This window comes from Microtus oregoni, unplaced genomic scaffold, assembly GCF_018167655.1.
Source record: "Microtus oregoni isolate MIOR12 unplaced genomic scaffold, Mior012 000048F_ref0000485, whole genome shotgun sequence".
Taxonomy (NCBI): domain Eukaryota; kingdom Metazoa; phylum Chordata; class Mammalia; order Rodentia; family Cricetidae; genus Microtus; species Microtus oregoni.
The window spans coordinates 10,461,916-10,474,594 of NW_024543222.1; the positions used below are offsets into that span (position 1 = coordinate 10,461,916).

The following is a 12,679-nucleotide window of genomic DNA, read 5'->3' on the forward strand; positions in this document are numbered from 1 at the left end:
AGAAAAGAAACAAAAACCAATACTGCAAATGGGCAATAAAGTAGGCCAAGCTACCGTCTCACTGGCATGAAGGAACAGTGGCTTCTGGTTTCCCAAGATACACTGACCGTACAGACTTGCTGGTCCTGAGGTTGTCCACTTGCTCACTATCACAGCAACTGACTGATGTCACAGGCTGACAGGCCACCACAGGCATGGTTGGCATCCTGACAGGTAAGTAACCCACTCACTCTCTTCCTATTCAAACAAGTCACAGTGCAGTGGAGTGGGAAAACAAACTTCAATCTCACCTAGCCCTACAGAATGAATGCAACCGACACGGACGGAAGCACCATTATGAGTTATCTGTAAAGGCCGTCAGACACGACACAGCAGTTACAGCAGAGAACGGCACTAAAACCCCTCCCCACCAGCAGCTGCTGTGAGAAAGGACCACTGGTGTCCTCACCGCGAAGACCTGATATAAGCTGTCGCTTCTTTCAGGGACAAGCCCGTAAATGGCCAGGAAAGAATGAAGGGTACCCACGGGTCAGGAGAGGAGGCTGCAGGCAGCAACTCGTGCAAGTTCACGTTGCTGGTGACTTAGCTGTACCCCCTCCCCCCCCACACACACACACAAGAGGCAGTAACTCTTTCTGCAGCAAAAGCAACCCTCCAAAGTGTTTATTCATTCCTCGCATGAATACAGGAATACAGGATGGTCATTTTTTTTTTTAATCTTTATTTACCTTCTAGCTTCAGCTAATCCAATTTGAAGCTAATGACACAGGAGAGAAGGGCAGAGAGGGTTTTTCCTTGTTCTCAGTGAACCTTATTTTGGTCCAAGAACTTCAAAGAAGCTTCTAGTCTGTTCCCTGGCCTCAGCACAGAACCAGGAGATGGTTTATCCCAATGAAGTACTCTATCCACAAACGCCCAGGGTGCTAGTATTTATTTCAGTTACTCCTACGTCAAAGTCCTTATTTTTCCAGAACAGCAATGCACTTTACTACCCACTCTCTCCAGTCCTTAAAGGCTTCCACAGGTTTCTGCAAATTCACATGGACAGAACTATTTCTGGGAGTTGCTCTTGATGCGTGGCTAGGTTCATCGTCAATCCATCTCAGCAGTGCCTTGAAAACACAAACACTGCATTTCAACAAAACAGTCTCAGGCACAATAGCGGGTACCAGAGTGAGGTTATCTAAATCCGCGCCTGTGCCCCCCATGAACAGTCTCAATCTGACGGAGTGGGCTAGGAGTATAAGACATGAGTGAACACTGAGAGAAACAGCGTGGACCAAAACTACAGAGAACAGAACCTATGAATAGGAGCTGGGTATGGTTCCTTGCGTCTATAACCTCAACACTCAGAAAGGAGGATGGCTACAACTTCATAGCCACTTTGGGTTACATGGTGAACTCCAGACCAGTCCGGGGCCACATTATGAAAACCCACCCCACCTCAAAAAAACAAACAAACAAAACCTGAAAACATCAAAAAATATGCAGAGGAAAAAGAACTATACTAATTCTTACGCTATTTTAGGATGACAAGGTAATTTTAATTTCTCTTCTCCATTTGTTTATTCTATAAGGCACTGCGCTGTGCTTTTAACTTAATGTACATGTGCATATAACGTAACTATACCCCAAGGCAAGAGCAGACATGTATGTGAAGACACAGGATGGAGAAAGTCAAATGCTGTCCCTGCGTGAGCAGGCAGACCACAGGTAACCACCGGGATGTGTACTGATGTGTGCACAAGGATACCAGGAGTCGTCTCTCTTTTTTTCATTTTTCGAGGCAGGGTTTCTCTGTAGCTTTGGAGTCTGTTCTGGAACTAGCTCTTGTAGACCAGGCTGGCCTCGAACTCACAGACATCCTCCTGCCTCTGCCTCCCAAGTGCTGGGATTAAAGGCTGCACAATCACCGCCCGGCGAGTCATCTCTATTCTTAAAGATATCCACTCTTTTTCTAACAGACTCGTGTCTGTCACATATTTGGAAAATTATAGTTACACAGTTCTATACTTATAAAAGTAAACTCAGGCTGGAGAGATGGCTCAGCATTAAAGGCTAGGCTCACAACCAAAATATAAAGTAAACTCTACCACACAAATCAGCATGCCTTTTGCTCTATAGAACCAATCCCTTTTGACCCAATGGACAAGTAACAGATAAATTCCTTTTACCATTTCTCACTGAATGTTAAGCATCATACAGTCATCATCAGAAATGGAGAGATGGTTAAGAGCATTTACTAAGCTAGACAGTGGTGATACACACCTTTAATACCAGCACCTGGGAGAGAGAGGCAGGAGGATCTCTGTGAGTTCGAGGCCAGCCTAGTCTACCAAGGGAGTTCTAGGACAGCCAGGACTGTTACAGAGAGAAACCCTGTCTTGAAAAACCAAAGAGAGAGAGAGACAGACAGACAGACAAGCATCTTTACTGTTCTTCCAGTGGACATGAGTTTGGATCCCAGCACCCACATCAGGTGGTTCTGACTCTTAAGGAATTAGACAAGCCCCTCTGGTCTCAGAGGGCAAACATACATAAATATATCAAAAAATAAATAAATAAGACAGTCATTGTCAAATTAAAGTTTCTTTCTTTATGAGTGTTTTGTCTACATGTACATATGTGCAGTGCATGTATGCCTGGTGCCCTCCGAGGATGTTGGATCCCTTGGAACTGGAGTTGTATGTAATTGTAAGCTACCGTATGGATGTTGGGATCCAAACTCAGGTCCTCCGCACGGAGACTGGGAACAAGTATGAGCCACCGCAATGGAACTTATTTATAGTGTTGAGAGGGAGGGATATGTGCCACGGCACAAATGGAGAGGCCAGAGGACATGTGCACAAGTCAGTCTTCTCTTGCACCAAGGCTCCAGGACTGACTCCTGTCTCCATATCGCGGGGGTTGGGGGAGCACCATGGCTGGGGGAGCTGTGCTCTCTTCCTAAACTCAAGGTCTGAAATGGGTACTTCTCTCATGGCTTCACACAGTGGATGTGGTCAGTGTGTGCATGTGTTAAGCCCAAGGTCGACCTCAGACGCTTTTCTTCCCTTATACACTGAAGCAGGATCTCTCGTGATGAACCCGAAGCTTGCTGTCTACTAGTCTGGCTAATTCATTTGCCTCCAGTGTCTGTCTCCACGTCCCATGTAGTGGGACTACAGGTGGGCACTTACATGGGCTCTAGGGCCCCAGACTCTGGCCCTCAGGCTTTCGTGGCAAGGCAGCAAAGGATCCACCACTGAGCCATCTTGCCTGCCCTCTCTCTACTTTTTTTTTAAAAAAATCCTGCTTACCTTTACCTAATTTCCTCTGATAAACCACAGCTCTCAAAGACCCACTAGAACTCACCACTTCCCTTACCTCTGCACCCCTTCCTACTTACTCTGTATCTCTCTACAATACTGAAGCCAATAGCACACTGCAGCTTGCGTAAGCAGATAGGGCAAAGGTTTAGAGGACGCCGGTCAGATTCTTCTAAGTGGTTGGAGCCTTGCATCAAGCACGCAAGCCACTGGCAGTGTCGCAGTCCAAATATGTGTCCGATCTCATGGGTTAAAGTCTGCAAAACATTTGTCACTGCCTTATGGCACCACCATTGGCAATTACACAACACTTTTTCCAAGAAACACATTTACAGGATCAACACCATTGCAACTGTCTTAGTCAGGGTTTCTATTACCGTGACAAAACACCGTGACCAAAAAGCAAGTTGGAGAGGAAAGGGTTTACTTGGCTTACACTTCAGCATTGCTGTTCATCACTGAAGAAGTCAGGAAAGGAACTCAAACGGGGTAGGATCCCAGAAGCAGAAGCTGATGCACAGGCCACAGAGAGGTGCTGCTTACTGGCTTGCTTAGCCTGCATTCTTATAGAGCCCAGGACCAGCAGCCCAGGGATGGCACCACCCACAATGGGCTGGGCTCTCACCCACGGATCACTAGTTGAGAAAATGTCTTACAGCGGGATCTCAAGGAGACGTTTCCTTAGCTGAGGCTCCTTCCTCTCTACTGACTCTAGCTTGGGTCAAATTGACACACAAAACCTGCCAGGAGAGTCATCATCACCAAACCTCCATTCTGCCCAGATCTTCTACACTTAGCAATGCTCATTTCATGACTTCCCTGCACCAGGGTTTCCCCTTTGGGACACCAAATATGTTGGCTGATTCCATGTGTGGGAACCCTAACAAACGGGCTCTACCCACTAGATGGCGGTACAGACTTCAGATTTGTGAAAATGTGGCATATGCTTGTCATCCTTGTACTAAAGGCTGAGGCAGGAGGATAGTTAAGTTTGCTGTAGACCAGTAGGGTTCTAGCAGTTCACTGGGGCTCCCTCACTCCAGAGACAGACTTTACTTGCATGCTGATGAGCACCCATGCACTGCTGATGAGCATACTGGCTGTGGGGCCCTTCAAACATACTCTGTACATGTATTCCTACGAGGAGAAACCTACAAACAATCCTGGAAAAGCAAAATTTCTATCTAAACAACAAAAAAAAAAATTTCCAAACAACTTACCTTACAGGATCGCCACAGCAAAATACTAGTGATCTCGGGATTGTAATAGTTATCAAAAATGGAATAGTCACTGGAGGACATTCGCCGGGGCTGCGTCACTGTCCCTTCATACCGTGTGCTGTAGAAATCCTTGCCATACCTGGCGAAGCTGAATATCCCCACACCTGCAAAGAGAAAACAAGCTTATCCCTACCACTGGGTAAGATACACGGAGGAAAGACAAAGGCCGGCTGTTCAGACATCTGGCCAGTAAGTGCACATCTGGACTGACGCCACACCACTGGAAATACTTAAAAGATTGCCAACACAACACAAACAACTTTTGTCCCAGACTTCCTTATCGACATCTTTTAAAGCGGGACTCCTTAAGACTGTTTTATCTGTTATTAAATCAAGCCATGCACAATGATAACAAGAAAGAAAGTGGAGTCTGGCTGGGTAACCAGCTCTGCCACCGCACCATAACCACTTTCCCAACAGGCCAAAGGGAACTCCAAGCCTTAGCTCTGCCAGTGCCCTCACCGTCCCAAAGAGAGCACACGCGACCCCCATCCTCAGATCCTATCCTTCACAGTACTGAGAAGACCACACCCATGAGGCTTAGTCACCCAGTACCACTGGCTTATGAGACCCAATTCCCACAACCATCTTTACCTACCAATTTCCCCTGCCCTAAAAAATTCAATGTAGGGAGGAGGATGCACCAGGTCCAGGACCCTCCCTAAGGACCTACTGGAGGAGGGAAGTGACATTTTTTCCCACTGGTGTAGCTACAGCTAACATGCCTGTTCTCTTTAGTAACCTCTCACACATGCTCCCTTAAGTAACCATATTTCATACCCAGACATGCGCGCGCGCACACACACACACACACACACACACACACACACAGAGAGAGAGAGAGAGAGAGAGAGAGAGAAAGAGAGAGAGAGAGAGAGAGAGAGCGCTAGAAGGGGGACTGAAATAGAAGGAATCAAACAAAGGTGGGAGGGGCACCTGAGAGGAATGGGAAGGTGAATATGAGCTAAGTGTATTATATACATATGTGAAAACATCAGTGAATCCTACTATTATGCATAATTGATACGCTAATAAAACATAAGAAACCTAGAAACATCGAAAGTGGGAGCTTCACTGAGTTCCTCCTACCAGTCTTCCCTCAGGGAAGGACTCCAGAAGAGCATGATCAACGGTGACTTAAGCAGTCAGGATTTTTGGCTATTATGAGCTCAAGGGCAGACTTCGGCCTCACACACCAGTCAAGGTGGCACCCACTGTCCTGTCTGGAGACTCTCCAGAGAGCAGAGCCTCTTCACACGCCCTGTCTCCTTTTTAAAGCACAGGGCAACTCCATCAAGAGGCTGGTAACAAGTGACCGGAATAAACAGTCTCGCGGCTGACTTCCTGGGGTGATAGCAGAGGCATAGATGCCACCTCTGCAGGCCTAAAGAGTAGTCTGACACCTGGACACCTAATTCAGTCCAGGGACTGACCTACAACCGTGCTCACCTACACAAACTTTTCATTATGTCTCTTTCAATCGTTACTATTCATGAATTTGGGGCTGGAGAAATGGCTCCGCAGCTAAGAGCACTGACTGCTCTTCCAGAGGACCCGGGTTCAATTCCCAGCACCCATACAGCAGCTCACTATTAATGAATTTGTATGTGTTGCTAGGATTCAGAACCTAGCACACGAAGCAGTGCTCCCACCTTACGGATGGTTTGGTTTGGTATGGTTTTGCTAGGGAGCAAAGCCAGGGCTAGAGTCACACCAAGCAAGTCCCCTCCCACCGAGCTCATGAAATCTTTATTTGTAAGTAAATAAACTCGTGGTTTTGTCCAGTTCAACTTGATTCAAAAGGGTGCTCCTCACCTCACCCTCAGGATCTGCAGACTGACCCCTGAAATTTAGGGAAAGAGTATTCTAACAGGAAAAGCAAATCTCTTCATGTATCACCAGTGACTCGCTCTGCTCCAACAAGTGTGAGCCTATTTCATGTGATCCCTTCAGCCATAACGTTTTAAAAGTTCTTCTTTAAAAATGGTCTTTAATCTTGGAGAAAACCAGGCCCCTTGTAAGCACACTCATTTCATATCAGATCAACCACTACCCTGACATGTCTTGTTTTATGTCATTTAATATATTTAAAACTTAACCTTCCCCACAAAATAATTAACACAGAAAGCTTGGGCCATGTTTCCTCATCCACTACCCTCAAAAGCATATAATAAATTAACTAGTGGTATCTAGGTCAATGAATAAATTGTTTTGCATTTGCTTTTAATGTTTTTATTTCTATAATGCTAACAAAAGGAGACATCTGATAAAAACACAGAGCAGTACAGTAATCCAAGACTTCAAAAGCACATGCTGGGAGGATCCAGGGGTACGATGAAGGACCTCGAGAGATGGAGCACTGAGGATGAAGCTCTAGCCTGGCCCCACCTCTAAAACAAACAGCTGCCAGGGAAGCCCCTGGCCCAAAGCCTGGCATCCATCCCGACAGACCATCAGCTCTCTCCTGCCCTTGGTTCCTACTGCCTCCTCCCTAGGACGCTAATGCCCACTCCCTTAGTCTACTAGCCTTTCCCCTTCCAGCCTGCCTTAGATCCTGGGGTGCACACTGCATGTATGCACACATGTGTGTGTAGTTGAAGTTAGACAGAAAATAGCAAAAATTAGGGGGAAAGAGAACAAAGTAGAAAAATGAGAAGAACGAAAGAGAAAGAAAAATAAGCAGACTCACTGTCAGACCCTTCTAATGCTGCCAGCAGTTTCTAATGAGCTGAGGTTTAGTATCTCAGGTCGAGGTTTAGGTTGGGATCTCTTTCCTTCGCTGCAGTTTTTCCTGTCAGGGTATTGATTGTTGTACAGCTCAGGCCGGCTGTAAACTTGTGGTCTTCCTGCCTCTGCCTCCCCAGTGCTGAAATCACAGGCATGAGCTCCACACCTTGTAAGAACTTTGGCTTCTTGCTGCTGATTATGCTTGGCTGGACTGCTGTGGACAAGGTGTCTGTAGCCCAGGCAGACCTTAAACTCACGAGGTAGCTGAGGCTACCCTTCAACTCCTGATCCACTTGCCCCCACCTCCCAGATGCTCCAATCATATGTTATGCGATGTTACCACACGTAGCCCAAAGCTGGTTTTCCAGACATGTACTCTATCACTGTGCTGCAGCCACATGCAGGCTGAAGAAGGAAATATGTACTTACAGATTTGTTTATGGCTATTCCATCTGTGCTTGATCAAAAGAGCAAAATCAACTAGCAAGGGCTAGGGATATCTGCTAGTTTGAATGCAATTGGCCCCATAAGCTCATAGGGAGTGGCACTATTGTAAGGTGTGGCTTTGTTGGAGAAAGTGTGTCACCATGAGGGCGGGCTTTGAGGTTTCACGTGCACGCTCAAGCCACGCCCAGTGTCTCACCACTTCCCTGTTGCCTGTGAGTCAAGAACTGTCAGCTCCTTCTCCAGCACCTTGTCTGCCTGCATGCTGCCCTGTTTCCTGCCATGACAACGGATTAAACCTCTGAACTGTAAGTAAGCCACCCCAATTAAGTGTTTTCCTTTATAAGAGTTGCTGTCTCTTCACAGCAGTGGAAACCCTAACTAAGATAGGATGCATGTAATTCAGTGGTAGAGTCCTGGCCTTGAGCCAGGCCTGGGTTTGAAGCCATGTACTGTGCTAATGCACCATCCCTCCCCCCACATACACACGGAAAGAATTAGCAAGAGTTTCACAAATGTTAATGATAGCTCTAATTTCCTTAAGGTGTTTATCTTGCTAACACATAACTTAAACTCCCCAGATGTTGAGCTGAACGCCTGGGGTAGGTACCAGGCATCTCAAGCGCTATTTATGGGTAGGAACTGTAACACAAATGCTCTCCCAATGGCTGTGAGAAAAGCATTATTACACCACGGCCAGGCGGGGAGGATGTGGCCTCCTAGAGAGGACCCCCCCATCACCAGTCTGTCAGAGCACACTTTGCACTAGGCCGAGCATGGCACTTCACTGATTGAAAACACTACTGGTCGGGTTTCTTCTTCCTACCCTCTGAATTTCTTCACACATCCTCAAGCTGAACAGTATCAAAACAGTATCAAAAAAGGAATACCATCTGTCAAAGAGGCCTGTCCAAAGACAAAATTCCAGGAGTCCCGGGGGTACAGGTCGATCATTGTTATCCCCACGATGCAGAAGGCATCTTGGGGTTTCTTCTTTTTCAAGAATGCCAGGATATGCCCTATTTAAAGAGAAAGGCATGTATAATACATATGACACACACATCCCTTCTGTAGTTCCAGCTGCAAAGGTTCTTACTTACCTGCATGGATCTGTAAGTTCTGTGTGTGCTCATTCACTCTAAAGGCACACCTCGTCGCAGACACGGACACTGGCTCTAAGAATTTTACAGTCAAACCATAAAAAAAAGCTTCGCAGTAGCCCTTGAGCCACTTAATATATTCTTCACTGATAACTCTGGTGTTGCCTAGAGAGCCTATGGTACGGGGGAAGGGAGAAAATGAGGACACTTTAAAAGTGATGGAAACATTCTTCACCTTATTCTATAAACTGGAACAGAAACAGAAGCCGCTCTAAAACTTCCATACTTTTTAACTGACGGCAACATGGAGTCAAAGGAAGAGAATCTGGCTGTTCAGCCACTGGGATGAGTATCAAAAGGGCCACACACAGGGCCATGAAGATGGCTCAGCAGGGGAAGGTGCTCGCTGCACACCTGACAGCCTCACTGGGACAGAGGCCAAACTCTACAAAAGCGGTCCTATGGCACATCTGCATCCCCTCCCATACAACACACAATAATAGTATTTTAAATTATCACATATGATATAATGCCTAACACGCACAGAGACCTGAGTTCAACTCCCAGCACAAAAAAAAAAAAAAGAAAAAAGAAAAAAGAAAGAAAGAAAGAAAAAACAGAAGCCATAAAAAATCGCTTGCAGCTGTGTAGTGGTGGTATACGCCTTTAATTCCAGCACTCAGGAGGTAGAGGCAGGTGGATCTCTGTGAGTTCAAGACCAGTTTGATCTATAGACAAAAAAAAAAAAAAAAAAAAGCAACCCCCCACCCCCAAAAAAAACAAACAACAAAAAAAACCCTGCTCACTTGCATTTGGGCAGCAGCCACCACCACCATTCCCAGGACATACCGATGGACTGCATATAGATAACATGTTTCTCCGGACAGGGTTTGTTTCTGTAGCGATCAGTGAAAAACTGTTCGAAATCCTGGGGAGCTTCAGGGTGGGTGGTGATCCAATCTGACCGGGAATGCACAGAGATCGGTCCAAAGAGGCTGCTGGACAGATGGAAGGCTTCATTCATTAAACGTTGCTCCCCTGCGTTGAACTTCTCATACAGTAACACAAGCTCTGGGTTCTTAGAGATGAGAGCTGTCTTCAGGGTATGCTCAGAGTGCCGGAGTACATGCATCTGCCAGAAAAGAGGGACTAAAGTTAAGAATGAAAAGAAAATGAGAAGACAGATAGAAAATTCATCCATCCATACCCAGGACTATCCTTCATATACACCTCTAGCTTCTCTCCAGAGTAAGTGACCTATTGCTAATGTCTTCACGTATCACACTTAGGAGTAGCATTCCCACATCCAATCAGTTCACTGGGGAAGAGTCTCTAAGGAATTAAAAGGAAAATTATTCAACCCATCCTTCCATCTTTTACAGAACTTGCTGCTCCCACCATAAAAGCTACTGATAAGTTGGGCATGGTGGGGACACCTGCAAACCCAGCATTCAGGAGATGAGGCAGGAGACTGCAAGTTGAAGAACAGCCTGACTGTCCTCAAAAACAAAACTAGCGGTGACCCGGGGAGCCTAACTTGATGTCCAATGTCCTCTGTCATTTGACAATAATCACAATATTCTGAGTTGGCTCACTTGGGACAGATGACCAACCCATCCCTACCAATGTTACTCAAGGATATTCAATAATAAAAAGGGAAGTAATGTAAGTGCCCAGTTCCGTAATTTAATTGCATGTTGGCAGATACATCTCAGTCCCTTAAGCTTTTCAGGTCAGTTATGAAACACCGGGGAAGCCCTAAGATGACGAAGAGATGCGGAACTCACGTTGACGGGCCTTTTCCGTTCATATCGAGTCCTTAGGTGGCACTTCCATCCTTCCTATGGTCAAGCAGATGTTCCCCACGAGGCTTTTCGAGTTAGGAAAGAAAAACCAGATGAAAGATTTCCGTTCAGTTCTGTGTTTTCTAATCACCTAAGGACTTTTCCAGTTTATTGACAAATGATTTTGAAATGTTAGCTAGCGCTGTGCTCACATGAATTCTGGAGCGCTAACTCCAGACTAAAAAGGCCTCTATAGACTAAGCTGTGAATGGAGCTCACTCTCACTACACATCTGGGCTGAAATTTTACCTTTACAGGATGAAATATAAAACAGACGTGGCCCCTGTAGTCTACCTACCTTTATAAAGGAGAAATCTCCAGTTGCTTTTTCCCACTTAAGTTTTTCTAAGGGCAGCCATGCCCAGCAAAGGGGTGTGGAGGGCGCCTTTACCCTAACGAAAAGGGCAGAGTGGAAGGTCGGGAGGCCCCCGTGTGTAAGGGGGCATTTTAGAGTCACGACAGTGGGCTGGGGGCCGAGGACGCCCACACACACCCCATGCAAACTGGGTCTCGTCAGACATGCTAGCTGGTTGCAGATACCACCCCGTCTCCGCTTGGGTGAGCTGTGGGGGCCTCCCCGGAACTCAGGGTTCGCCTCTTCTCCCCCGGAAGCAACCGGAAAGGCCGGCGTCGTTCCCAGAAGACATCCCGCCCCCGAGGTCCCCTCTGCTTCCGCCGCAACCGTCCCTCCCACATCCGCCCCTCCCCAGAGACCAAGACCTTCCCCCTCCTCCCCTGTCCGGCCCTGTCGGTTCCATCACACCACCCTCACCCGGACAGGCCCTTGGGCCGCCCTCCCGCTCCCACGGTGGTCCTTGTGCGCATGCGTCTCGCGCCGGCGCACCACGCCGGCACCGCCCACAAAGCCCGCGCCTTCCCGCCCCTCGACCATCGTCCCGCCCCTAACCGTACTCTTCATTCCTGAGGCTCCGCCTCTAAACGCTGGTCACGCCCCCACTCCGTGAAGGCCCCGCCCCACATCCTGAAGACCCCGCCCGTTTCTAGCGCTCGCGGTGTGATTGACGCTAGAGGGCGCGGTAGTGCTAGACAACCCCCTGCCGTCGCCGTTTCCCCTATTGCCCTCGCGGGGGCACCGCGGCCCGCTCCCCCGCGGGCAGTGCAGGGTCACGGGGCCACCTGTTGGGTTTGCTCAGCGACCCGTGGGCTGAGCCTGAGTAATTTAACCACCGGGTCCAAATAAGTCAGCCGTGTCCGCGGCTTGACACATCCTACCCGCTGGACTTTCCCTCGGTTGGTTTGCGCGACTGTCGTGGCCTCACCTGCTGTCAGGAAGCAGGGCTGCGGCCCAGGCGTGAGACCTAGGGTACCCATTCAAGCTCGGGGAACTGAGAGCTTCGAGCTCGGACCCCCAGGAACCATCCGGGGGAAGCCCCAGAGCCCAGGATCTCCTGATTCCCCGCCCCCTTCACGCATCTCTGAGCGCTTCAGGCACCGCCGGTCAGAGCAGGAGATGCCACTACCCTGTCAACATTTTCTCATCCTTGGAAGTTAAGGACCTCACACACCCATCTCTGTACCCCTCCTCTTCTACCCCTCAAGCTTTGCGCCCTCGTTGCCTTGGGCATTCTGCTCTAAATATCCTTGTCGCAGCTATTGTAACAAGGTTCATACCGTCCTCACTCAACCAAACTGCCCTTACCAAATTGACAAAGCAGTTTATTTTGGGAGGGTGTCATGTTAACCAGACAGGCCTTGAGCTCACTATGTAGCCGAAGACGATCATGGGCTCGTGTCTCCCACTTCCAAACACTGGAGTAACAGTTATGAACCGTCAAACCCACCCAAAACTTTGTTTTTAAATAACTTAAGGTTCAGTGTGGTCGTAAACACCTGTTATCCCTGTTAGCAAAGGCGGGAGGATCTTTACGTTAGAGGCAAGCCTGGGCTAAATAAGAACTTGTTTTAAAAATGAAATTTAGCCTCACAGAAGACTGTCAAGAATACCAGCTTTACTA

At 47.7% G+C, this 12,679-nt stretch overlaps 1 protein-coding gene across 6 annotated transcripts; it reads right to left on the reverse strand.

The window, feature by feature from the left end:
* Window positions 1–641: 641 nt before the first annotated feature.
* Window positions 642–11,534, reverse strand: Amz2 (archaelysin family metallopeptidase 2). 6 transcript variants are annotated; one of them, XM_041636026.1, is made up of 9 exons: window positions 11,476–11,522; window positions 11,002–11,095; window positions 10,647–10,729; window positions 9,709–9,991; window positions 8,860–9,033; window positions 8,650–8,778; window positions 4,529–4,692; window positions 3,389–3,565; window positions 642–1,112 (listed from the first exon to the last, which is right to left on the reverse strand). In XM_041636026.1, exons 4-9 carry the CDS (start codon window positions 9,989–9,991, stop codon window positions 960–962), a joined length of 1,080 nt encoding a protein of 359 aa, XP_041491960.1. In that variant the 5' UTR covers window positions 10,647–10,729; window positions 11,002–11,095; window positions 11,476–11,522; the 3' UTR covers window positions 642–959. The 6 variants fall into 6 exon arrangements, with proteins under 6 accessions (XP_041491960.1, XP_041491963.1, XP_041491962.1 ...); XM_041636029.1 differs by having other exon boundaries at window positions 9,709–10,008; XM_041636028.1 differs by lacking the exon at window positions 11,002–11,095 and having other exon boundaries at window positions 11,476–11,534.
* Between the last annotated feature and the right edge of the window lie 1,145 nt (window positions 11,535–12,679).